Source organism: Choloepus didactylus, chromosome 5 (genome assembly GCF_015220235.1).
Source record: "Choloepus didactylus isolate mChoDid1 chromosome 5, mChoDid1.pri, whole genome shotgun sequence".
NCBI classification, from domain to species: domain Eukaryota; kingdom Metazoa; phylum Chordata; class Mammalia; order Pilosa; family Megalonychidae; genus Choloepus; species Choloepus didactylus.
The window spans coordinates 39,893,858-39,921,657 of NC_051311.1; the positions used below are offsets into that span (position 1 = coordinate 39,893,858).

Consider the following 27,800-nt stretch of genomic DNA (forward strand, 5'->3'; position numbering starts at 1 on the left):
TCCAGTCACCGGGCCCCTCTCTCCTCCCCACCCCCCCCAGCCCTAGTCTCGCTCCGGTGGTGCCTGGAGGGGCCGCGGGACGCCAACACCCAGGCCGCCGCTGTGCACGCGCAGGTGGTCCTTGAGTGACTCCTTGTAGCGGAAGCTCTTGCCGCACTCGCCGCACTGGTAGGGCCGCTCGCCTGTGTGGATGCGCTGGTGCTTGAGCAGGTTCTGCTTGCGGATGAAGCTCTTGCCGCAGAGCGCGCACTGGAAGGGCCGCTCGCCGGTGTGCAGCCGCTGGTGGTTCTGCAGGTGCTCCTTGCGGCTGTAGGTCTTCTCACACTCGGAGCACTTGTAGGGCCGCTCCCCGCGGTGCGTCATCTGGTGGCGGATGAGGCCCGAGTGGCAGTTGAAGCTCTTCTCGCACTCGGCGCACTCGTAGGGCCGTTCCTTGGTGTGGCTGCGGTGGTGGATGATGAGGCTTTTGCGCACGCCAAAGCTCTTGCCGCACTCCGGGCATGAGTAGGGCTTGCTGCGACCCCCGTGCAAGAGGAGGCTCCGCCGGAGCCCGCCTGGGCAGCAGCTGCCGCACCCGCCGCCCGCACCCCCGCCCGCGCCGCCGCCCTCCCCACCCGTCGGGGCGCTGTTCTGCGCCTCACAGGCGCCCCGCTCCCCGGGGAGTGTGGGGAAGCTGTCTTCCAGCATTCCTCCCGCCCCGCGGCTCGGGGGGCCGCCTGGATTCTCGGCCACCGGGAGTGGCGGGAGGCTCTGCTGATGGGGCTGGGGCTGCGGCTGCGGAGGGGCTTGGGGCGGGTTCTTCACCATCAACATGCTGACACCTGGAGAAGGAGACAAGAAGTGAGAAGCTGATGGAGCTTTCGCCTCTGACCCCACATTGTCCCTGGAGGGAGATCCGGATCTTTAACCAATTTTCCCTATGGAGTTTTGAGAGTTACAGGCTATCTGGGCCTCAAGTTTCTTAAAAAATAAAAAAAATTAAAAAAAATTAAAAAAATGAGGGGGTTGAACAAGATGATCTCTCACGTTCCTTATGGCTCTAGGGATCCCTGGCCCTCTGACTTGCCCAAAGTCACCTGCTGGAGCACACCAGAAACAGGTCAACGAGATATCACACAGGAAGGACAAGAAACACCTATAGAATTCTTTGGGTTAAGGAATAGGGAAGTAGGGAGGTTCTGGCTATGCAAAAGTTACCTTGGAAGGCAGAATTGCTCCCAAGCCCAAAGCCAAAATGAAGTGGCTTGATTGCAGTCTATTGGACAATGATAATTTATCTAAGGAGAATCTCAACTGGAGGGAAGGATTTGTCAGAAGTTATGCATATTAAAAGGCCACCTGCAGGCCTAGGGATGGAATGCACAGAGCTGGGACCATGAGCACTAGATTTGCAGTCCTGTCTCCACCCAGAGAGACCCGGGCATCTAACCCCCTCCGGATCCTGACAACCTATGGCTGGCCTCTCTGGGTCCCTTTGTGGAAGTGGCTGGCCAGCCAGCCTGACCAAGACATGGTTTTTCTTACCCCTGCAGTGATACCTTTTCATTGCACTCTAAAGTCTCCAGGAGATGAGTCTATAGGGTGCCTTGGGGGTAAGTGGGGCAAATCCCAGCCCTGAACATCAGAACAGTGATCTCAGGCTCAAAATTCAGACTTCTGACCAAGGAACTACTGTTTTCCAATTATATTTAGGAGTCTTTTTATTCCTTCAACAATCTCTGGACTTCCCTTCACCCTCCATCACCTCTCCTGGGCCAAACAACCTCCAGTTCACATTCTTCTCTCTCCGGAGGAGTCCCCCTCTTCCATTTAGAGGCAGCCCATGGAAGGATTATGAGGAAGGTGAAACTTTAGGTCTGTTCCCTCACTTCTTGTGGACACCCCATCCTCTTATCTGTACTCCCAAGGATAAAACCACTGGAGGTTGTTACATGGATTGTCATATCCAAACTAAAGTAGTTACGGGTTTGGTAATTTGCAAAACCTTGCAAGTTCTTCACAAGAATGTTCCAAGATCCACCTCTTCAACTGCATAGGTTCCTGGGGAAAGTTTCCTCCCAGCCTATGCCCCAGGGCTGACTTTGAAAAAATGGAAGGTAGCACTGAGGGACAAGTGTTCGGGTGGAATTTCTTGGCACAGTATTTGATGAACTGGTACCTATGCCTTCAAGGCCAGAGCCAGAAATGGCAGCCTGGGTCCTGTGGAGAAAGAAGTAGAGCCGGCTACTGTCATTTCCTTCTCTCCTCTCAGTCATTCATTCCCCTGGCTTTCCCCCATCTTATCTCACCACACCAACAGGTCAGAAAGACAACTACTTTAAAGTCTATTTTAAATACGGGAATGCCTCTCCCATTCCTTGCCAATGCCTCTAACCACCACACCTGAACTAAGTTTGTCTCACAGAGAGTGTAAGCTGTTTACTTGAGGGTGAAATGGCCTTTCATATGCAGAAACAGGCCATGTCCTCAAGTTCTTACACATATATTAAGCTCTTACAGGATGTCAGGGGTATGGACAAGGAACACATGTTTAGCTGTCCCTTAAATAATCTGATCAACCAAAAAACACTCAGCCAGCCATCTTGAGGGCAAGGGGATGGTACTGAGCCTAGCAAGAAATATCAGCCCAATTCTAAGTGTTAAATAACCCATGAACATATGCCTTAAGGCCAATAAGTGGAGCATCAAGAAGAACCCAAGAGACAAGAGACACAAGTCTGGTGAGATGTTTTGTTCCGTAACTGTTGGGGGGAAAAAAAATCCCTTCCCCAGATTTGAGCTTCAGTATCTAATCCAGTAATTCTGGGATGTCAATCTGGGGTTGATTTGGGTCAGTGTTTTCCAGTTACGTGAGTCACTTGCTCCCATCAACTCCTGCCTCCTTTCCTAACGCCAACATGAGGTACCAGATATAAGAATCAGCAGCTGAAGGGTTGATCAGATTATTTAAGGGCTTCCCTGTCTCTCTGCAAGTTGTTAACCAGGCCTACAAGCCAGCCTTCCAGTGGGAACCACTGGTTCAACTTTCTCCTGCCCCACTCTCCTTCCCTTCCCCCGACAACAGAAGCAAAGGGCATAGTGCTATGATACAGACTTTTGAGAGGCTGCCGTTGGCAGAATATTATCCAGTAAGGGCGTAGGCTGAGTTGAGACTCTTGTCTCTTAACCCAGGTCTCAGCTGTTCAGTTCTAAACATCTGGGAGTCTGGGTAGGTGCATTACTCACTGGTGCCAGAGTCTAATCCGAGCTCTCCTTCCACTGAGTCACGTGGGCCCCATGGGTACGGCTGCTCCTCCTGCTTGATCCATGACAAGATGTCATGAGCTGAAATCAGAGACTCTGTTTTCATGGAAAAAGGCAGTCTTAGATTTTGCTCCTTTCTGCTGAGTATCCCATCAAAAGGGTGAAAAACAGTTACATGCAAAGGTTCTGGCCGGCAGAGCTCATGGCACTTTTGGTATCTGTGTTTCACTTACTGGCTGTTCTTCTTACCCTAAAGTACCTTCATAAATGGGATCTCAATTGCTGCTCACTACATTTCAATGGGGCCCAGAGAGGATGAGACTTGTCCCCAAAGTTTGTGTAGTGGCAGAGCCAAGATCAGAACTCAGGTTTTCCAACTCGATTCATTGAGCCCCGGAGGAACCTGTGGCCCATGACAGGCAAGAGGAAAGCCTGATCTCTGATGGTATGCAGGGCAACAGAATGCTAGATACGACTGAAATAACAGCAGTGGCAGAAGGAGTGACTAAAGAGCTGCAATGCAATGATGACAGAGCTCTTCATCAGGAAGGCTCTGGTTTTCTTTTACTGTTAAGTTATGAAGTTGACATATTGTAAGGAATCCTAGGTTTTACTGCTGACCTTTTCTTCCTGACATGGGTGGGATGACACATTGATGCCATAACTACCAAATAAGATAAAATTGGACTTCTCTGGTTTGGCATACATATGAGCACACAATACACAAGCCCTGAGCAGGCAGAGCTTCTGTATTGCTCTTTTGTGCTTTCTTATATACCTGAGCCCTTCCCAGAAGTTTCTTGGGAGACATCTAACTAGTATTGACTCAAGAGAAATTCCAAAAAGTGTAAGTTACTTTCTAACACAGAAATATATGCAATTTTTAGAGGCTATTTGTATTGTTTTTATTGTTCAAAAATCAGTGCTAAAATAATTTCAGTATCAGTTACAATGTTATAAGAAGATATCAATTTAATGATTCCTTTTGAAAAATCCTCTCCATTTTACTAATGGTTAGATTCCAAAATCTGTACAAAGTCACTAAAACTGAGGAACACACTATTTTATCTTGTGAGCCTTTCGTTGGCCTATGACCAAAAGCAACTTAATCTAACTGATTTCCCAGCAATTATAAAAATTAGCTGAGATGCTGGTTTTCCTTGATAGTCATTCTAGCATCTTTCTCACCTGAATTAGGGTCTGTTGGGATATCTCTCTCTACCAAATCCTGCTGATCCCATACACATTGATGGTCTTCCTGTTTAATCCGGGACAAGAGGTCCTGGGCAGAAATTGGGGAGTCTATTTGTGGAAACAAGCGAAGCAAAGATATTAGAGAATGCTAAAGAACCTGGAAGTTTGTGTTTTGAGTAAATCTCTGATTTCACACAATTATTTTTTTCCCTTAAAACTCGGGCATAATTAAGTTACTCTAATTAATTAAGGCTTTAAGTCAGCTTGGCTCTTGTGCTGCAAATAAGATGATACCATCAGGAAGTGACATAATAGTCACCTCAAGGGAAAGAGTCTTGATGTACATCAGGAACTTAAATCCTCTTGGATGGAATGAGATTCACGCTCTAGCACTGAACACCACCATTATTTCTCTGGCATCACTACAGAAAAGAGGTACTCCTCATGAGGGGATTTTCCAGGAAGGCTTTTATCTTAATCATTTTAACAGGATTTTTCTAAGATGTACCTTACATTTTCTTTCTTCTGTGGAATCTATTAAACCTAATTAGCCCTTTATTGACTTCTCAGCTCTCAGAGGATAGCTATACTGTATAGTACCACTGTGATGCTTTCAGGGAACATGGCCTGATGAAAAGTGAATGGGCTTTCCTCCACTCAGAGGCCATCATCACTTTGACTAAGCAGGGAACAAGATTTTCAGAGCTCTAACCTTTAGATAAGTAAAGAATGACAGTATGTTAACATAGCCGCTCTAGGAGAGTTCATGCAGAACCAGAGTGCAGCTGGAATATCATCTAAGAGGAAATACACAGACTATACCACACAGCTGCTGCCATGTGGCACAAAGGCCTGGCACAAAGGCGGCATGCCATAAATACTTGTTCAAATGCATGACAGCTCTTCCATGTCAAGAACAGGTCACCTATATATTCCCCCACCCATGGTGCCTAGTAAAGTGCCTTACACTTAGTAGTCCTGCCATCTTTTTTTTTTTCTTAAGAGAAGAGAAGAATAGTTGAAATCTGATCAATTGATATTATGAAGAAGTGAAGAAACAGAACAAGCTATGCTGTGATGTGTTAACAAATTCCCAATGCTGCGTGCCATGTGTGTGTCCCATGGAGAAATCCTGTCTCACAGCCCAGTCCTGGATCTACAGCCCTTCTTCTAGCAAAGCCCTCTGCCCCATCCACAAGACAGACAGCTCTAGTGGCCTACAAACCATACTGAACTTTTCCTTTCCCCTCTCTGGTTTGGGCAACTATTTGGCTCACTCACCGGTAATCGATTCCGTGGGGATTTCTCTTTCCTCCAGGCCCCGCTGACCCTGGACACACAGTGCTTCCTCTTGCTTAACCTGAGAGGATGTATCCTGTGCAGGCATCAGGGGCTCTGCTCCTGGGGACAGAGAATCACATCATTTGTTGCCATTTTTCTGAGTGACTGTCACCAGGACCCTCTTGGGGTCAGGAGCTGAACAATGAGCATGGCTGGCAGCACTTGCCAGGGAAGAGTACAGAAGTCTCGGGTTTCTGTTGGCAGCTGTGGGGGAACCCAAAGAGCAGAAGGTCCTGGGCAAAGAGAAGCTATCAATGTCTAAAATAAAGGGATAGGTCAAGCATCAATATAAAGGGTGATAAGGACAGAGAGACAGTTCTGGAAATAATCCTATGCTGTGTAACTGGCTGGGTGCTAATTAGGATTAGGTCATAAGTTTGATCTCTGTGTAGGAGTCAGTTGACCTTGTTCTGCACTCTAGTCAGAAAGAGTTGGCCATACTCTGGACAGAAAGACACACAAACATGTGTGTGTGTGTGTGTGTGTGTGTGTGTGTGTGTGTGTAATAAGAAGGTACACTGGGAAAAGAGATACAACCAAGTCCTATTCTTGGATGGATAATGCACAGCAATGACATATCTTCTACACAGAGCCCCAAAACATGACAAGCAGGCCTTTTTCTTTTTATGCTGTCCCATGGTGCAATATCCTAGCCCCTGACAGGAGAAAGCTCAGGTACCAGGTACCTCTTTTCTAGATGAGGAACTGGAAGGCTTCCAATTTTCAACTCTGCTAACAACTCAGTGGACAAGTCATTTAAACTCTTTGGATAGTGGTCTCCCAATTTCATCTATAAAATGTGTAAAGTGATCCCCATTCTAACAAGAATAGAGTGATGGTATAACTCAGTGAAATTGTTGAGGTTACAGTGCTTTAAATGTAACAAAAACTATCACATAATATGAAGTACTTCTGATGGTTAAGTTCATGTGTCCACTTGACTAGGGTATAGTATCCAGTTGTTTGGTCAAAAAAAGGACTGGTCTGATTGTTACCAAGAGGGTATTTCATAGATTTAAATCATCAGTCAGTTGCGTACATCTATGACTGATTACATCTACCATCAGCAAAGGAGACTGCCTTCAGCAATGAGAGAAGTCTCATACAATCAGTTGAAAGCCTTAGAGGGAGAACTGATGGTTTTAGCAGTCAGAAAGAAGAATTTCTATCTCAATTTCAGCCAGCCAGTTCACCTGGGGAATTCACCAAAAACTTCATTGGAGTTTCCAACCTGTAGTCTGCCCTGTGGAATGTGGACTTGCCAATCCCCAGGGTCACATGAGCCAACTTCTATAATAAATCTCAAAAATATGTAAAAATATATATATATCTATATATATCTACCTACATATATATCTATATATATCTACCTACATATATCTCCTGTCAGTTCTGTTTCTCTGGAGAACCCTGACTAATACAGTAATGTTATCATAGCTGCTGAATACAAACATTTGCAGTGCTTAAGACTGAGAAGGAGCCATTTATATGAAATGTCCAGAATAGTTAAATCCACGGAGACAGAGATTGGTGGTTGCCAGGGAGTGGGGGAGGGTTGGACAGGGAGCGCTGCTAATGGGTACAAGGTTTCTTTTTGGGGTGATGAAAATATTCTGAAATTAGATAGTGGTGATGGCTGCACAACTTTGTAGGCCACTGAACTGTACACTTTAAAAGGGTGAATTTTATGGTATGTGAATTATACCTCAATAAAAAGAAAAGGCTGGGAAGGAAGGGAAAAGTGTTACTTTTAGAACTACCTTCTAAAAAGAAATATGAGTAAATCTGCTCCCCACTTAAAAAGTTGGAAGACAGAGGGCAAAGGCAGATTAAAGTTCATACAACAAGGCAAAGAATACACCAGATTCCACCAAGTTCAACATGGCTCAGGAGACGTGAGGCCCAGAGAAGCTGAAAGACCTCTAGCATAGAGCTGGGACTTCCGCCCCAGGGAAAGCTGGCCGAGGGTAATGTTCTCAGAGAACTGGATTTCTTCCGGACTTAAGATTCCTTCATGAGTGAGACAGAGGACTTAAAGGATGATTCTGAGTGTGATGTGTGTGTGTCTGTACAAGAATGAGATGATAGCACTCTAGATTACAACCAAGCAATAAACAATGGTGCAAGGCAAAACCACCCAACTGTTACCCCTCTGTCAAACTTCCAGAGTCTGCTGGCTTGGGGTTCATCAGCTGCTCCCAAATCTAGGGCCTCTCACTGTAGGTCCCCATCCAGGCCTGTGAGGTAACACAAGCCTAAGGCCTTCTTTTCTCAACTTACCTGTGATTCCAGAGCTCAATGCTTTATCCCAAAAGATAAACACCGACAGTGGGATCTCAGGCCCTGAAACTCTTCCTCTAAGTGACCACCAAATTTCAACTACAGCAGAACTGGCCCCCCAATAGATGCTCTCTCTTGAACACATGCAGTAGTAACTCCCAGCAGGCAGAGTGTGCAGGAATAGCTGGGCTTTTCCTCTTCTGCCCTTCCTTGCAGGTAGGGCTATTTTCAGCCATCATCACCTGTGTCTGGATCCACTGGGATTTCTCTCTCTTCTGGATTACGATGCTCCCACACACAAGGCTCTTCCCTTGGCTCAACCTGGGATGGAGCATCTGGCTTGGGTGCTGCATCCTTCGCATCTGGAAATGAGTTGGAAGGGAAGGAGGTGCTGAGTGAAGTTTATCAATGATTCCAGATCAAGGGAAAATGCAGAGACCTACTCTACCCCAACTTTTCATCCCCACCTGAGTGTCCCCTCTGGATGGTAGCAATTATGTAAGGTAAATTGCTATCATCCAGAGGGGACACGAGATCTTTTATGAGGAACTTGAAAACAAGTCAATATTGATTCCTTAATTTCTAGTGCAGAAATAGCTTGTCTCTGAAAGCCAACATGAGGCCAATTTTGGCATATCCAAGGTTATTGGGATGTAGCAAGGGGTTAGAGTTAAAATGATGATATCTTGCTGTACTCCAAACAGCAGCAGTGTAGTGTTGAATTTTATGGTGGTATGCCCTGACACTGGAATTTTAATTTTTATCCTATTATAAACAGTTGTATCTTACACTATAATCAGTTTCGTGAATTCCCATTAGATGTGAACACGAAACTACTTGCCCACGTAGTATTAACAAGGGTTAATAAGCATTTCACAGCCCTCTTCAGAAACTGCTCACTAAAGAAGAGACAAGGTGTCCTTACCCAGGGACATCAGGGTTTTGTAGTTCTCCTTAACAAGGTTGTTGTAAAGATCCTTCTGCCATTCATCCAAGTTCTTCCACTCATCCTCAGAGAAGTAAACAGCAATGTCAACAAAAGTCACCGGCACCTGGGGCAGCAAGAGTATTTTATTCTAGCACCTCCTGGCTGGCTTCTCTCCATCACCTCCCCCTTTATTTTGAGGGCCCCAAGACACATTCCACCATCAGAGCCTTTACTTTCCATTGCTCCCTACTCCTCATTCTCCAAACTCCAGCCCAGGTGAGTCCAGTTTCAATGAAGTCAGTGCACTCTATTCTTATTCTGGAGATTCCAATAACAATTATGAATCAATGCTGGGGTTTTTGTTTTGTTTTGCTTTTGGCATTTAATCATATCCTGACTTGCTTTGTTATTTCACTTTTAGGTAGACTAGGTATCTGAAGGTAAGGCTGTAGTCAGTGTGCTGCTTTTGGCTTTCAGAGTAACAAGAAGTGTGGTAGGTTCTCAGAGCAGGTAGTAGTCAGCCAAGTACAGTAAAACCCGTTAAAAAACCTGTATTTCAGGTCAGGTCACCTCTGTGTTCAGTGTGTACAGTTATTTTTTTTTTCCTTCACAAAAACACATAAAATCGAAAGCCATGTTCTAAAAAAGTCGTTTTGTTTACCACCGTACCCCAACCACCTAGAAGCTCATAGTATAGAATCAATAAATATTTGATGAATAAGTTGGGTTGCCAACACTAGGAAGTTCCACTGTAGCCTGAGTAATTGTCTAATGTCAGTTACTTGTTATTCAAGATATTCTCATCTGTTATATATATAAAGCTATTATTTCAGTTTCACAAGGATCCTCATCTAGACTCATTTCAGCCATATACTGGTATGGCCTCACCTTTGACATAACCATTAAATGGTTTCACTTCCATGACTTTAATAACTGAACTTCCTTTCTCTGATCACATCTTTACCTCCTACCACTTACACATCCCTACTGAACCAGCTTTTCATTCTCACTTTGAAATCCAACCTCTCAAGTCTCTCCCACCCTCTAATCCTAGTTGTTGGTTTTCTTGTCTGCCTCTAGAGGACGAAAGCTAGTGTATACGGTGTGAATTAGAGACACCACTGAGGGCAGACACAGCCCCACACCCCATGCCCAGTTTGGTGAGTGGGCAGTGCTTTTACACAAATCAGTGTCAGCTCTAGTACCAAGGGCACCCAGCCCTAAGGGCGCCCTGTGCAGGCACAATGTGCACAACTGTATGCAGTTGGTGGCCCTGACCATATCCACTGATGCCTCATCTCCCATCTTTACAATCAGAACTAGAACTTGTAACTCCCTGGACCTTCCACTATAATCCAGGGCAAATCACCAACCTGGGAAAATTGCCACAAACCACTTTTTTCGTTTTAATTCCGTTGTTAGATAAAATTCACAAAATTCTGCAATCAACATCCACCATTAAATTCATGCCACTTATCTCATGGCTGCTTAGGAAGCCTTTCATTGATCTCTTCTTGACACCTCGCTGTGTTCCCTGGGATGTCTGTTTCAAACTTTTTTTATTTTTAATTATTATTTTTTTTTAATAGAGAAGTGGATTTACAGAAAAATCATGGAAAAACATATACTGTATATATGTTTAAAATATATACCATAAAACATATATATGTATAAAAACACATACCATATACCACCCTATTATTAACACCATGCAACGGTGTGGTGTGCTTGTTACATTTTCATCAGCTGTAATTTTTTATAGTACAATTTTTATAATTGTACTATTAACTGTAGTCCACAGTTTAACTTAGAGTTCATTCTTTGTATTGTGCAGTTCCATGGATTTTTTTAAAAAGTTTTTATTCCAGTAACATACATACAACCTAAAATTTCCCCTTTTAACTGCATTCAAATATGTAATTCAGTGCAGTTAATTATGTTCACAATATTGTGCTACCATCACCACTATCCATTACCAAAACGTTTCCACCATCCCAAATAGAAACTGTACATTTTGAGCCTTCACTTCCTATCCTGTATTCCAACACACCCTGTGGTAACCAATATTCTAGATTCTGACTCGATGAGTTTGTTTATCCTAATAATTTTCTATCAGTGACATCATACAATATTTGTCCTTTTGTTTTGGGATTATTTCACTCAACATGATGTCTTCAAGGTTCATCAATGTTGTCACATGTATCAGAACTTCACACCTTTTTAGGGCTAAATAATATTTTATTGTATGTATATACCACATTTTATTTATCCAGTCATCAGCTGATGGACACTTTGCTTCCATCTTTTGGCAACTGTGAACAATGTCACTATGAACATCAATGTACAAATATGTTTGAGTTCCTGCTTTCAATTATTTGGGGTATATACCTAGAAATGGGATTGCTGGGTTATGGTAATTCTACACTTATTTTTCTGAGGAGCCATCAAACTGTTTCCATAGTTGCTGCACCATTTTACATTCCCACCAGCAATGAATGAGGGTTTCTATTTCTCCACATCCTCTCCAATACTTGTAATTTTCTGTGTTGTTTTTTTAATAGTAGCCATTCTAGTGGGTATGAAATGGTATCTCACTGTGGAATTGGTTTGCATTTCCCTGATGGTTCATGATGTGGAGCATCTTTCCATGTGCTTATTGGTCATTTGCATGTCATCTTTAGAGAAACGTCTATTCAAGTCCTTTGCCCATTTTTTTGACTGGGTTGTTTACTTGAACAATTTCTTTATATATTCTGGATATTAAACCCTTATTGGAAATGTGGTTTCCAAATATTTTCTCCTATTGTGTAGGTTGTTGCTTTACTTTCATGATAGAATCCTATGAAGCACAAAAGTTTTTTTATTTTGAGGTCCCAGTTATGAATTTTTTCTTTTGTTGCTTGTGCTTTGGGTGTGAAGTTTAAGAAACCACTGACTAATGCATGGTCCTGAAGACATTTCCCTGTATTTTCTTCTAGGAGTTTGATAGTTCTGGCCCTTATATTTAGGCCTTTGATCCATTTTGAGTTAATTTTTATATTTGAGTGAGTTGTGGCCCACCTTTATTCTTTTGCAAATGGAGATACAGTTTTCCCAGACTATTTGTTGAAGAGACTATTCTTTCCCAGTTGAGTGGTCCTTGCCCCCTTGTCAAAAATCTGTTGGCCATAAATGTGAAGATTAATTTCTGAACTGTCAGTTTGATTCCATTGGTCTATATGTCTGTCCTTGTGCCAGTACCATGCTATTTTGCTTACTGTGGCTTTGTAATAAGTTTAAGAAGTTGTGAGCCCTTGTTCTTCTTTTTCAAGATGGCTTTGTCTATTCGGGGCCCCTTACCCTTCCATATAAGTTTGATGATTGGCTTTTCCATTTCTGCAAAGGCTGTTGGAATTTTGACTGGGATTGCATTGAATCTGCAAATTGCTGTAGATAGAACTGGCATCTTAACAATATTTAGCCTTTCAATGAATGAACATGGAAATTCCTTGCATTTATTCAGGTTTTCTTTGACTTCTTTTACCAGTTTTCTAGTTTTCTGCATAAGTCCATTATATCCTTATTTATATTTATTCCTAGACAGTTGCTATTGTAAATGGATTTTTTCCCCTTGATTTCTTCTGACTGCTCATTACTAGTGAATAGAAACACTACTGATTCTGGGTTTTGAGCTTCTACTCCACCATGTTGCCGAATTTATTAGCTCTAGGAGTTTTGTTGTAGAATTTTTCAGGATTTCCTGTATATAGGATCATGTCATCTGCAAAGAGGGAAAGTGTTACTTCCTTTGAATGCCTTTTTATCATTATTATTATTATTTTGCCTAATTGCTCTGGCAAGAATTTCCAGTACAATGTTGAGTAACAGTGGTGACTTACCTTGTTACTGATATTAGAGGGATCTTTATCATCACCACCATGTATGATGTTAGCTGTGGGTTGCTCCATATATGATCTTTATCATTTTGAGGAAGTTTCCTTCTATTCCTAGTTTTCTGAGTGTTTTTATCAATAACAGATACTGGATTTTGTCAAATACCTTTTCTGCAGCAACTGAGATTATCATACCCCCCACCCCACCCCCTTCATTCTGTTAATGTGGTGGATTAAATAAATTGATTTTCTTATATACCTGGGATAAATCCCACTTGATCATGGTATATAAATCCAATATGCTATTGGATTTGGTTTCCCGAATTTTGTTGAGGATTTTTCATCTATGTTCATAAGAGATATTGGTCTAATTTGCTTTTCTTGAGGTATCTTTAGCCTTGGTATGAGGATGATATTGGCCTCAGAAAGAATTAGGGAATGTTCCCTTCTCTTCAATTTGTGGGAAGGGCTTGAGCAGGAAGGTGTTAACTTCTTGGAATGTTTGGTAAAATTCCCCCGTGAAGCAATCTGATCCTGGCCTTTTTGGCAAGGTTTATGATTACTGATTCATTTGCTAGTTATTAGTTTGTTGAGATCTTCTATTTCTTCTTGAGTCAGTGTAGGGAGTATGTGTTTTCTAGGAATTTTTCCATTTCACCTAGGTTATTTAATTTGTTGGTGTACAGTCATTAAGTATTCTTTTATAGTCCTTTTTATTTCAATGGGGTCAGTAACTATGCCCCCCCTTTTCATTTCTGATTTTAGTTATTTTGTATCCTCTTTTTTTTTTTCTGTCAGTCTAGCTAAAGGATTGTCAATTTTATTGATCTTTTCAAAGAACCAACTTTAGGTTTTGTTGATTCTATTGCTTTTGTTTTTTATTTCATTTATCTCCACTTTAATCTTGTTATTTCCTTCCCTCTGCTCACTTTGGGTTTAGTTTGCTCTTCTTTTTCTAGTACTTCCAATTTTGAGATTACGTCTCTGATTTGAAATATCTTTTTTTTTAACATAAGCATGTAGAGCTATAAATTTCCCTCTCAGCACTGCTTTTGCTGCATCCCAAAAGTTTTGATATGTTGTATTTTCATTTTCACTTGCTTCAAAAGATTTCCTAATTTCCCTTGTGATTTCCTCTTTAACCAGCTGGTTGTTTAATTTCCACATATTTGTGAATCTTCCATTTCTCCTGGGATTGATTTCTATCTCCATTGTATTATGGTTGTAGAAGATACACTGCATGACTTCAATATTTTAAAATTTATTGTGACTTGTTTTGTGACCTAAAATATATCTATCCTGGAGAATGATTCATGTGCACTCGAGAAGAATGTGTATTCTGTTTTCTTTGCGTGCAGTGTTCTATACAGATCTGTTGGATATTTCCTCATTAAGCTTCTGTCTAGATTTTCAATCCATTATTGAAAGTGATGTATTAAAATCTCCTACTATTAATGTAGAACCATCTTTTTTTCCCTTCAAATCTGTCAGTATTTGCTTCTGATATTTGGGGGCTCTGCTTGTGGCATGCATATGTTTTTATAATTATTATGTGTTCTTGTTGAATTAATCCCTTCATCACTATACGCTTACCTTCTTTGTCCCTTGTAACAGTTTTTGACTCACAGTCTATGTTATCTGATATTATCATGCTACTTCCATGGCATACTTTTTCCATCATTTCACTTTCAACCTACTCATGTCTCTGAATTTATGGTGTCTCTTTTGAACAGTATATAGTAGGGTCATGCTTTTTTACCCATTCTCGTAATCTCTGTCTTTTGATGGGAAAGTTTAATCCATTTACATTTAAAGTCACTACTGATAACACAGGACTTTCTTCTGCCATTTTGCTATTTAATCCTTGTAAATCTTGTATCTGTTTTGTCTCTCCATCCTTCCTTTAATGCCTACTTTCATGTTTACTTTTTTGTATTGCACCACATTGAGTGCCTTCTCATTTCTATCTGGATACATTTTTCATGTAGTTTTTACCATGGGGTTAAAGTTGAACATCCTAAATATTTAATAATCATATTTGATACAAGACCAATTTGATTTCAATAGCATTCACATACACTATTCCTATACCTTTCCTTTCCCCTTTTTTATAACTTGTTACATATTATATCTTTGTACATTGTATGTTCAAAACCATAGATTTATCATTACTTTTTAGGCATTTGCATTTTGGCACCTGTAGGAAGAAGTGGAGTTACATACCAAACAACATAATACAATAGGACTGGCATTTATAATTACCTATATGGTGACCTTTAGGAGGTCTTTATTTCCTTATGCCACTTTGAACCAGTGTCTAGTGTCCTCTCCTTTCAGTCTGAAGAACTCCCTTTAGCATTGCTTATAGGGCATGTCTAGTGGTGATGAACTCCTTTGGCTTTTGTTTATCTGGGAAAGTCTTAATCTCTCCCACATTTTTGAAAGTCTTGTTGGATATAAATTTTTTGGTTGGCAACTATTTTCTTTCAGCATTTTAAGTATTTCAACCCACTACCTTCTTGCCTCCATGGTTTCTGATGAGGAATAGGCACTTGATATAATTGGGTCTCCCTTGTCCATAACACGTTGCTTTTCTCTTTTCAGAATTTGCTCCTTGTCCTTTGCATTTGACAGTTTGATCAGCATGTGAAAGGGCATATTTTTCTTCAAGTTTGTGTTTGGTGTTCTCTAGGCTCCTTGGATTGCATATTCACATTTTTTTTTTTGCTAAGTTTGGGAAGTGTTCTGTCATTATTTCTTTGAATAGTCCTTCTGTCCCTTTCTCTCTTTCTTCTCCTACTAGGACTCTTGTATGCATATAGTGGTACATTTGACAGTATCCCAGAGGTCTCTTAGGATATTAATGTTCCTTATATTTCTTTTTGCTTTTTTGCTCCTCAACCTGACTTATTTCAATTGTCTTATATTTGAGTTCACTGATTCTTTCTTCTGTCAACTCCAATCTGCTATTGAAATCCTCCTAGGAATTTTTCATTTCAGTTATTGCAGCCTTCAACTCCAATAGTTCTGTTTGGTTCTTTTTAAAAATACCTATCTCTTTATTGAGATTCTCTTATTGTTCTTTCATTGTTTTCCTGATATCTTTTCATTCTTTTTCTGTAGTTTTCTTCATCTCCATGAGCATATTTGGCTGTTTTCCTGATATCCTTTAGTTCTTTCTCTACTTTCCTTCATCTCCTTGAGCATACTGAAGATTTTTTTTTTAAATCTTTGGCCGGTATGTCCACACTCCCGTATTCTTTATTGATTTTTTCTGGATTTTTATCATCTTCCTTTGGATATGCCATCATTTTCTGTTTCTTTGTTTGCCTAGTAATCTTTTGTTACACACTGCACATTTTAATATTTAAAACATTAAGTCTCGGATTTATTCCCCGAGATGTGTGTTTCTTGAGTTTGTAACCAACTGGGGATATGACAGAGATTTTCTTAACTTTAACAAAACCAAGGAAATCTAAGCCCAAAACACCTGTCACCATCTTTCGAATTAGCTTTGCTTTGGCTGGTGCTCTCCATCAGTCAGCCCTCCTATCAGGAAGGTCCGCCAAGGCAAATGCAAAGTATAGGCTCCTCCCTGTCTATTTTGGGCCTGTGTCTTGCCTGGGCTTGTGTTTGCTAGTGGCCTTAGGAATTCCCATTTACAGGAGTTTGAATGCCCCTCTAATTCCCAGGAAACAAATGTTCTCACTCCCCTGGGTCTTCCACTGCAGGACTTAAAGCAGGGAAGCTATCCGCCTCAATTGTTTCTTATACTTCTTTACTGTCTCAAGCTGCTTGTTCCTGGAGGGCAAATTCAGGAGAGGGCAGGGCATGCCACAGAGGAGTTTTAGGACCCACAAAGGGAGCACAGCCAGCTCCAAACTGTCTTGGGGGTGGGGTGGGGCAGTGAAGGAGAGGCCAGAAAGGGCTCCCCAAAGCTGTGTGTCCTCGACTCGGCCCTTACTCAGCAAATGCAGCCCTTCAACTGTCCTCCACAGCTCTGAGGAAGCATACTGTCTTTAAGTCTTCTCTGCCACCTTTGTCCAGGATGTGTTGGAATGATGGTCATCCTTAGAACCAGGTCCCCCACTGATCCAACACAGCTGATCAAAAAAAGTTAGCCCTCGGTCCATGACCCTCACACATCCCCCCCCAAATCCTGGGGAATTTTTATGTCCTTCTCTGGCACCAGCAAGCTACACCACACTGCTGCCTGCCATGAGAGTGGGGGGGATGGCAGTAACTACAGGTTGGAGAGCAATTTACTGATATTTCCTATAATTTACCAGCGCCTCCCTCCTGCTCTTCCCTGGATGCTTTATGGTGTTCTGCTGGACTCCAAAGTTTTGCAATAGTTGCTTCTGACAGTTCCTTCCTGTTGAATAGTTATTCTGGTGGAGGAACTGATTCCTGGAGCTTCTTACTCTATCTTCCCACAACCTGTTTCAAACTTTTTCACTCTCCCAAATTCTCAACTCACTTTCACCCACTTTCCCACTATTTTTGAACTCAGGTAGATGCTAACAAGTTCCCTTCCTTGCCCCTCTCTTCCTTGCCAAGACCAAACTCCTCCATACATACCCTTCATTTATTCTCCACCTCTTTAATCTAAGTAATCTTTTCTCTTTTACATCTTCAGTTTTCCCCTCTCCACTGGTTCCTTCCTTCCAGGGTCATCCCAACCTAAGGAAATACCTTCATTTAACTCTGCTACTTCAAATTACCATCCTCTCCCTTTTTTCATTCTCTTGAAACATTCTGAGAGACATATTTTTTTTCTTCTCTAAAATCCACGTACACTTTAACCCCTTAAAAGATGTTTATGCATCATCCTCATGCTGAAGTCATACCCTTGAATAAAGGTCACCCTTTCTGATCTCTTTGAAATATTTGGCACTAGGGACTGCAAGCCCCTGTCCTAGAATTTTCTCCTGCTCAGTATCCATAACTATGCTGCCTCCTGTCCTCTTGGCCCATGTCTCCTTTACTGCTGCTTCTTCCCACACCAGGACCCAAGGTTCTTCCTTACCCTTCACTGGTTCATATCTTTTCTCCTGGCAATTTCATTCTTTTCACAACTTTTGCTGTTATCTCTTTGCAGATGACATCCTTCAATTTTCCTTGCTCTTTTCACAAAGTTCACATTTTCAACAGCCTTCCAAGTAGCTCCATTTAATCATCTCTTTAGTTTCTTAAACTAAATATAGCCAAAACCTAATTCATTATCTTTTCCAACATACCAACTCCTCTCTCTCCCTTCACCATTTCATATGGAGGACCAAAACTCTGGAATCATATTCTTGCAGATGGAAATAGACCTCACATTCTAAAATTTCACCAAGTACTTTTTTTAATCATATTTTTTATTGTGGAATATAATGCATAGACACAGAAGTGATAACTTTCCAAGTGCAATTTAAGAAGTAGTTAGAGAGCAAAAAAAAATATGGAACACAACATGAATTTGCATGTCATCCTTGCACAGAAGCCATGCTAATCTTCCCTGCAGTGTTCCAATTTTAGCATACGTGCTGCTGAAGTGAACACTCACCAAGGACTTTTTGAGACTTACTACATACCCAGCACTGTGCTGGGATTCAGCACATAGTCCCAGGTTGCAGATAGCCTATAGCCTAGATAGAAAAGACTATCTATGAACTATGAACGATATAACAAATAGATACAATAGAATCCAAGAGGCACAAAGGATCTGAGGGATAATATCCTTTCCTGAATCTGAGAGCTTAAGAGAATGCATTAGCCCTCCCAAGAATACTTGATGAATTATAACTATAGCCAGCACTGATTAACAATATGTTGTGTCATGGTTATGGTGGTTTTAAAATATGTTTACAAATTCTTTGACAGTCCATTCAAAAGGTGGAGTCTCAATCTCTCCTCTTGAGTGTGGGTAGGAGAATTTAGTGACTTGCTTCTAACAAATAAATAAAGCAGAAGTGACAGTATACAACTTCCAAGACTACATCATATAAGATATGAGAGCTTTTGTCTTGGTCTCTCTCTGGGATCACTTACTCTGGGGGGAAGCCAACTGACATGTCCTGAGGACACTCAAGCAGCCCTATGAAGAGGTCCATGTGGTGAGGAACCGAGGGTTCTTGCCAATAGCCAAGCGAGGGAGCCATCTTGGAAGTGGATACTCCAAACCCAATCGTGCTCTCAAGTGACTGCAGCCCCAGCCAATAGCTTGACTGTAATGTCATGAAAGAGTCTGAGAGCCAGCTTAGCTGCTCCCAAATTGCTGACCCATAGAACCTACAAGATGATTAATATTCATCATTTTAGGCTGCTAAGTTTGGGGGTAATTTGTTACACAGCAATAAGTAATACAAAGATTTCCATGCTGTTTTCCCATAAACATAAATCAATCCTCATAACTCCATGAAGTAAGCATTATTAACAACCCTCCATCTGACAAATGAGAACACTGAAACTCAGGGGGACCAGCTGAAAATTTACCTAATTATTTGTTTATTTGTACTTCACTTCTGTGCTAGTTTGGATGTATTATGTCCCCCAAAATGCCATTATCTTTGATGCAATTTTGTGGGGCAGACGTTTTCAAGCTGAAAAGATTGGAATCCTTTGAGTGTTTCCATGAAGAGTGACCCACCCAACTGTAGGTGATAACTCTGATGAGATCATTTCCATGGAGGCGTGGCCACGCCCATTCAGCATGGGCCTTGATTAGTTTACTGGAGCACTATATAAGCTCAGACAGAGGGAGCAAGCTTGCTACAGCCAAGAGTGACACTTTGAAGAAAGCAGAGGAGCTGAGAGAGATGCTGCAGCTTACAGAGACATTTTGGAGACAGCCTTTGAAAGCAGACTTTTGCTCCGGAGAAGCTAACAGAGGATAAATGCCCCAAGAGCAACTAAGAGTGATATTTTTGAGGAACAGCAGCCTAGAGAGGAACATCCTTGGAGAAAGTCATTTTGAAACCAGAACTCCAGAGCAGACACTAGCCACATGCCTTCCCAGCTAAACAGAGGTTTTCCGGACGCCACTGGCCATCCTCCAGTGAAGGTACCCGACTGTCGATGCATTACCTTGGACACTTCACGGCCTTAAGACTGTAAATGTATAACCAAATAAACCCCCTTTTATAAAAGCCAATCCATTTCTGGTGTTTTGCATTCCAGCAGCATAAGCAAACTAGAACAACTTCTTTCAAAAGAGGAACTGAAGAGGCTCAAAGACAACAAAAAACATCTTTGTCCAACGACAAGAAAACTAGTATGTGGCAAAGCCAAGATTCAAACCCAAGCCCTCTGATTCTGCACCCCATGACCATTCCATCACTTTTTGACAGCACATGTCAACTCAGCACTCCTATCACTTAATTCAATGCACATGACACAAGTAAGGATGCAGCACCAAATTAAAACAGTAGTACAGACAAGAGAAAAGGATAGGGTGTTAAATGCTGATAACACTGAACAAGCAAAATATGCAAAATCACATTGAAAACAAGTCTCTGGGCTGCAATGGCCAAGGAATGTTTTATGGAGGAACCAAAACCACTATTAAAACTCAATTCTGTGATGCCTCAATCAATAAATGTCAAACAACTCCTCTGGCAAAGTAATTGGGTTGACTACCTCAGCAAAGAAAGACATATAAGACCTAGTTTCTTACACTGACGTGTTAATGCTCCGGCTGGAGAGAGTCATTCAATAAACACTTTTTGAATAACAACCATCAGCCAGGTACTGTTCTAGGCCCTGGGGATATAGCAATAAACCATGCAGGATTTACATTCTTGTTGGGGAAAACCAACCAAGGGCACAAAAAAAGAAGTAACTATTCAAGATGTCAGATGGCACAGGTACTTCGGAGAAAACTAGAACAGGTTCAGGGAAAGGAGTATGCTGGAGGGGTAGGGGTGAACTTGGTTATTTTATATAAGGTGACCACAGAAGGGCATAGTGATAAAGTGATAACTGACCTGATGGAAGAGAGGGAAGGAGGGAGTGATGCAGACATCAAGGGTAAAACATGTATGCTATGTTGGCAAAACAGCAAGGGGGCCAGTGTGCTGGAAAGGAGTGGGTAAGGGAACATAGCAGAGATGAGGTTGGAAAGGTGCAGGAAGGAGCACAGGTCATTGAAAAAACTTTGGCTTTTTTTCTGAATAAGATGGGAAGCCATTTGGGAGTTTTAAGCAGAGGTTTAATATGACTGATGTATATTTTTAAAGGATCACTCAAGCTGCTCTGTTGAGAAAAAATTGTACATGGGGCAAGGATGGAGACAAGGAAATCAGTCAGGAGGCTACAGCAATAATCAGATAAGAGATGAAGGTGACTTGGCCCAGATGATAGTGAAAGTGGTGAAGGTGGTGAAGAGTGGTCAGATAATGGATATATTTTGAAGAAAACTGAAACCAAACTGGCTAATGTATTGGAAGTAGGGTGTAAGAATGACAGGAGTCAAGCATTACTCCAAGACTTTTGGCTGAGCAACTGAAAGGATGGAGTTGCCGTCAGGGGAGATGGGAAGACTTTGGGAAGAACAAGTTTCAGGCAGAAGAACAGGAGTTCACGTTACGTCAGATATTTACTGACATCCAAATGGAGATGCTGAATTAACAGGTAGGAGTACAAATCTGGCCTTCAAAAAGGAAGTCTGGACAAGATACAAAGAAAGTAAGTGGGAGGAAAAGAACACATCTGGGAGATGACAGCATACAAACTGTGTTTAAACCATAAGACTGGATGAAATTACGAAGAGAGTGAATACAGATAAAGAGCAAAAGACAAAGACTGAGCCCTAGACCATGCCAAACACTACAGAAGTCAGGCAAAGAAGGTGAAACTAGCAAAGACAAAAGGAACAGCCAGTTAGGTAGAAGAATCAAGAGAGGTGTCCTAGAAGTCATGTGAAAAGGGTATTTCAAGGAGAGAGTGATGACCTCCGTGAAATGCTGCTGCTGAGTTAAGGAGGGTGAAGACTGGGACCAACCACTGGCTTCAACACCACAGACGTCCTTGGAGCTGTGGGAAGAGCAGAGAGGATGGAGGTGTGGGAGACAAAGGCTGATCAGAGTGGGTTCCAGAGAGAATGATCCAACTACCAACTTACTGGAATACTGAGAAGAGAGAAACATGTTAAATGACACCACAGGAGATGCAATCAGCAGAATCCAGACAGTGAGAAAGAAACTTGACAGGACAAATGATCCAGTTTCTTCCACAGATAAATTGCAAGGAAAGGTAAAAGAGATGTAAGAAGAGCCTATGGATTAAAAAAGACTTGCGACATATCAATCACAATGGACCTTATTTAAATCCTGAGCAAAATTTTAAAAAAAATGAAAACAATTATAACATTTTTTAAACAATTAGAAATTTGAACACTGACTGGATATTTGAGTATATTGAGGCTTTTTGTTGTGGTGGTGGTGGTAGTGGTGGTGGTAGTGGTGGTAGTAATAATATTTTGGCTTTTTTTTAATTTTTAATGAGTACTGACTTTTAGAGCCACTTATTGAAATATTTACAAATTAAATGAATGATACCTGGGATTTGCTTCAAAATAAGATGGGAGGGAGAAGTGAATAGGGATTTAGATGAAACAAGATTGGCCAATTGTTGAAGCTGAATATGGGGTATATGGGGTTTTATTATACTATTCTACCTACTTTTGTTTATGTTTACATTATCTACAATAAAAAGAGGAGAAAGGGGGAGAAAATGGGGGAGAAAGAATTGGAGACAGCAAGTACAGACAACTCTTCTGAGGCATTTTGCCATAACCAGAAGAAAAATGAGGCAATGACTAGAGGAAGCCACTGGGTCAAGGAGCGTTTTTTATTGGAGATGGGCAGTAGCAAAGAATGTTTACATACGATGGGACGATTCAATAGAGACGGAAGAGTTTACGATGTAGAGGAGAAAGGGGATCTGGTGTGCAAGTGGCTAGTCTCAGACAGGAAGAGGAGACAATGAGTCCCCAGCAACAGCAGAAGGGAGCCTATGGGCACAGACACAGGTAGATGGGTAAATGTGGTGGTGGCACCTGGACGTCTCTTTTGAGTGACTTCATTTTCTCAGTGAAATAGAAAGCAATATCATCAATGGAGAGTGAGGTGAGAAGGAAAAATGTGAAATTATCCAGGAGAATGGGAAAGTGAGTGGAAGAAGTATGAATTCAGAACTGCGAGAAGGACCCACTTGAGGCTGGTGATTATGTCTTGAAAGTGATTCCAGTTAATATGCTTTTAGGTCTTTCTCCAGCCACATTCAGACATACAGATACAAAGATTACTAGTCACATATGGTCATTTATAAGCATCAAGTGAGAACAAAAGGCAGTAAAGAGCAGTAGGAATTTTTCAGACTGTCAGGGAGGGTCAGGGAATAATGAGAGCAAAGGGTCAAAGACACCAATATGCAGACCCTGTGGGGAATGGGTGGAGGTCAGCCTCACTGATGTACAACACTCGAGACTAGGTTATTTAAGAGGAGATGGGCTTTAAGAGGTCACTGAAATTAGAGAACAGAGAGCGAGAGGTCTGACTAAATGAAATCAAGGACTCTGGTCACCTATGCTGGTTCTCACCTCCATCCCTGCCCCTTGGGCTGCACATACCTTTGGGACCTCTCCCTTGTTGCCTGGAGGCAGCCGCAGGACCCAGAAGTTCCTGTTTCTCAGGAGGTTCTCCATGTTCTCCAGCCGTCTCTGCAGCAGCCCGTACTCCTGCAGCAGGGTCCCCAGCACGGCCCACTTGCTCTCCATGTGGTTCCCAAACTCCACGGCTGTCTTCTCGCAGTCGGCCAGCTTCTTCTCAGCTGTCCCCGTCCGCCCCTCCAGGTTCAGCAGCTGGCTGGCCTGGGCATCCACCTTCCTCTCCACGGCCTGAATGGCGGCCACCACTGTCCAGAGTGAGATCTCTGCCGTGGGCAGCTGGGGCTCACGCATCATGCGGTCAGGGAAGACAGGTGCCCTATCAGGGAAGGGTGGGAACTGAAAAGGCATTGGTCGCCGGGTGTCCATGTCCCATTCCTGAGCCTGCGTGCAGACGGAGAAGCCCAGGGTGAGACCATGTAAGAGGTGGAAAGGTGGCCAGAGAACAGAGGATCAAATGCCATCAATTTGCATTCTTCTGCCAAGCCCCCATCCTCAGGCTATGGCCCTTTTAGGACCCCCAGCAATAGCCAGAGCAGCCACCCACCCAACTAACCACCTTCCCATTTCCTGCCTGCGGGGATCAGCCTAGTCACTACTTTACCCACGTTGACCCTTGGCAAGTCAAGGCTGTGGATCCCAACCTAAAATGTCATATACTATTTTCTTTGACTAGAATAGCAGTTCTCTTCAAGGGCTAAACTTAATAACAAACTCTATTCCTTCCTAGTGGTGTGTGTGTGTGTGTGTGTGTGTCTGTTTTTGAAGAAAGAATTTTCATGCACATTATCATGCTCTAATCTTCCTAGCAATCTATAAGCAGGTTAGGGTGAGAATGCTCTTCTCTGCTTTCAAGATAATGAAACTGAGGCACAGAGAAGTGGCTGTTTCTTACGCAGTGCCTCAATTTACTGCCAGTGCTGCAGGTAACATAAAAACACATTTCAGGTAAGTGCTGCTGCCACCATTCCTGTCAGGGCCATGGCAGGGGGAGAAGATCAGAGCTCAAACTGAAGAACAGATGAGCAGCTTTTCTGATTCCTCCAAAGTAAAAAGAGGTTTACCAAAAAATGTCCCTCACTAGGGAGGAGAAAGGTGCAGTCCTTGCTCCCAGGCCCCAAGGCCCCCAAGCTGGAATTGCTGCCACCCTGTTTCCTGGGGAAGCGGGGGTCCCATGGTCTGGAGCCTCCCCCCTTATCTTCCAGAGCAGGTCCTTACCCTGGAAGGTGAGGCCTGTGGGTGTTGGTTGGAAGTTGAACCATTATGGCCAAGAGGGATGAGCTGGGGGTGGTTAGCAGTTCACTTGGGGCCTACAAGATGACAGCACTGGTTAAAAAATTGGCTCTCCTTTCCACAGTGAGACAGGAGAAGGTGCCATTTTCTAACCTCTGCTAACAGTCGAAGAGGCCCTCAGATTGGGAAAACAGGAGAACTGCTGCTTTGAGGTCATCTGGGGTCCTCCTCCCCTGCTCAGGGCCAGTGATGAGCATATCAACCACATTCCCTAGAGTGGCTGTGACTGCCACATAGGAACACCCCACTAGCTTCCTGAGAATCATTCTTTGATGTGGGAGAAAGGAGACAGGGCCCTGGAAATCCCAGTCCTTGCTAAGCGGTGGTGATATTTCCATCAAAGCCATCCTTTGGGCTCCTTCAGCCTTCACTCAGGCCCAGCCCACAGAACAGGATCAGGGGTTGACAGTGGAAGTCTAGAATGTCATGGCCCCCCATTTAATTTTCACAGATTTGGCAACTAAAGCTGAAAAATGATCAAACACAATAGCAACTAACTCCCAGTCTAACTTGTCAGAATACAGCTGAAAACAGGAAATCAGCAGACAGGCCTCTAAAGAGTACCAGTCCATATAAAAAGGTCAGCTCAGATACATTCCTCTTAGGAAAGCTCTTCAGGCCACCTCTCCCAACCTGCCTCCTCTTATCATACACAGTTCTTTAAAAATTTGTTTACAAAGCCTCAAGCAGATTTAAAATAGCAGATCAAAAGGCTGGGTGAATGTAGATCTTTTTTGGTGCCTGACCAAATACTAACAAGAGAAAACAAACACAGATAAAATTATAAAAGGCAGTCAGCAGTAGTACATTGGAAGAAGTTTACAACCTGGTTCTCAAACTTGTCTGCACACTGAGATTTAGAACCCAGTTCTCAAATTTGCACACTCAAATCACTTAGGGAGTAGAAATACACGTGTTGAGTCTACCTCCCTCCCCAGCTTCTGATTTAATTGGTTTGGGATGAGGCTTGTGTGTCAGGATTCTTAAAAGATGCTCAGGTGATTTTAACGTCCAGCCAAGTTTGCCCAACACTGATCTGAATGCAGTCACCTCTCAATTGCCCCTTTCCTAAATGGCACCCCAGTGCAAAGGAAAACGGAATTGCTCATTATATTTTGTTAAAGTCAGTAAAACACTTAAAAAATATTTTCGTCAAACTGTTTAAAATTTAAACATTGATGCACACACACAGATTCCAGGCCGGGGTGTAAGCCAACAAATCTTTCCCGCTGGCCCAACGCACTGGGTCACGGCTCTGTCAGATCCCAGGAATGCCCCCGTGGCCATCTCCCCTGCCTCCCCGCTGGGTCTCCTCACGCCCGGGCCGCCCTCTGGCCTCGGGGAAGTGCTGCTTCTCCCAGGAGGCGGCCCGCCGAGAGCAACAGACGCCGGCGCGGCCTCCCGGGTGCGCCCAGTCCCGGGCTCCGGGCGAAGGCGGCGGCGCCGAAGACGGGCTGGGGAGCCGGACCCCAGGCCGGGCCGCAAGAGCCAGCCGGGAAGCAGGAATCTGCTTCAGGGCCCTCTCCGCCTCAGCCTCACCCCGCCAGCTGGGGTAGCTGCCCCGTCCCATCTCGGGCCTCCGTTTCCACGTCTATACGACGAGGGAGCTGGGCGAGGCTTTCCACGGTCCCTTCCAGCGCGCTGATGGCCGGCGCGCTCGCGGGAGTGCCAAGTGCTGCATGGCGCCCGTCCCGCGCCGGCGGCCCAGCCGCTTCCGAACACCCAGCCGGCCCGGCGGGGTCCGACCGCGAGCAACTTCCCGGGCCCGGGCCCGCCCCGCCCCCACTGGCGGAGGCGTCCGCAGCCATAGCGGTGGAGGCGGGGGCTGCACCCACCTGCATGGGAGGCATTCCCTCGGCCATTTCCCCGCGCAGCGCCGGCTCCTGGTGACAGACCTCCTCCGGGGGCAGAGCCTGGGCCCAGCTCCAGCTCCCGCTGTCCAGCCCCAGGCTCTGGATGCCCAGCTGCTGAGGCTGCGGCCGTGTTGACACAAACTGCATCCTGGGAGTGCTGTTCCCCTCTTGGGCCGGCCAGAGAGAAGAAGAACGTTTTCCAGGCGCCTTCCCCCTCGCTGGGGCCGGACAGCTCCATCTACAGCCCGTAGGAGCAAACAGTCCCCTTCGGCAGCGCTCCCCCGCCCCTCCGCAGCCAGCGCGCCAGCCAATGGCCTCCGAGCTCCCGCCCGCCTGCGGGAACCCGCCCGGCAGACTTCGGAGCTTGGGGGCCACAGTCCCTGGCAAAGCGGAGACGGGGAGGCTTGGCCCAGAGGGCAGGGGCCCTAGGTGTGTATGCTTGTCAAAGCCCCTCAATCATGGATGGCCTGCCCTAGGGTCCCAAACAATGCAATGATCTGGTCGGTGGACTTGGTTTCTGTTAATTCTGCGAACGTATTGAGCATCCCAGAGGAAAATGGTGCCTGCCCCTTTTGAAAATTTCCCAGGTGTCTTCAGGAACTTTTTTCTGGTCTTTCCTCTTCCCTTACTGTTGGTAGACTTGACCTCACCTCTCTTTCTCTTTCCAACCCAAATATAATAGACCAAATCCCAGGGCTTCTGCATTGGGCTGGATGGTAGAAAAGTAATCTGTGCTAATGTGTCAGAGGGCCAAACTTCCTCTGAAATAAGGTGCACTGCATTTTAACAGTGGCCTCTTCAAAAACTTAAATATAGGTCAACAGTGTGCCTTTGAAACTTCAAGCCAAGGCAAAACAAACAAACCAACAAAACAAAGCAAAACCAGGGAGAGGTCAGGGTAGGCTGATGGAAAAGATTAGGGGCAAGGGAAATTCGTTATTTATTCATTCCACAAATATTTACTGAGCACTACTATGTGCCTTGTTAAGGCAGAAGGTGGGTTTGCAGTTGGATACACCTGGGTTTAAATTCCAGGTTCAAATTCACTGCCAACTAGCTGTGACTTGGAACAATTCATTTAACTTCTCTGAGCCTCACTCAGTCTCCTCATGTATAAAGGAAGAAATTGTAAATTGTAAAGATTA

At 43.6% G+C, this 27,800-nt stretch overlaps 1 protein-coding gene and 1 non-coding gene across 3 annotated transcripts; both read right to left on the minus strand.

The window, feature by feature from the left end:
• On the minus strand, window positions 1-26,907 carry LOC119533941 (zinc finger protein 282). 2 transcript variants are annotated; one of them, XM_037835903.1, is made up of 8 exons: window positions 26,638-26,907; window positions 23,474-23,893; window positions 8,984-9,110; window positions 8,301-8,420; window positions 5,719-5,838; window positions 4,432-4,545; window positions 3,226-3,339; window positions 1-821 (listed from the first exon to the last, which is right to left on the minus strand). In XM_037835903.1, the coding sequence occupies exons 1-8, from the start codon at window positions 26,800-26,802 to the stop codon at window positions 43-45; spliced, it is 1,959 nt and encodes a 652-aa protein (XP_037691831.1). In that variant the 5' UTR covers window positions 26,803-26,907; the 3' UTR covers window positions 1-42. The 2 variants fall into 2 exon arrangements, with proteins under 2 accessions (XP_037691831.1, XP_037691830.1); XM_037835902.1 differs by lacking the exon at window positions 23,474-23,893 and having other exon boundaries at window positions 26,638-26,903.
• On the minus strand, window positions 18,299-18,405 carry LOC119535580. Its single transcript, XR_005217210.1, has one exon. It is a non-coding gene; the product is annotated as a U6 spliceosomal RNA (small nuclear RNA).
• Window positions 26,908-27,800: the final 893 nt, after the last annotated feature.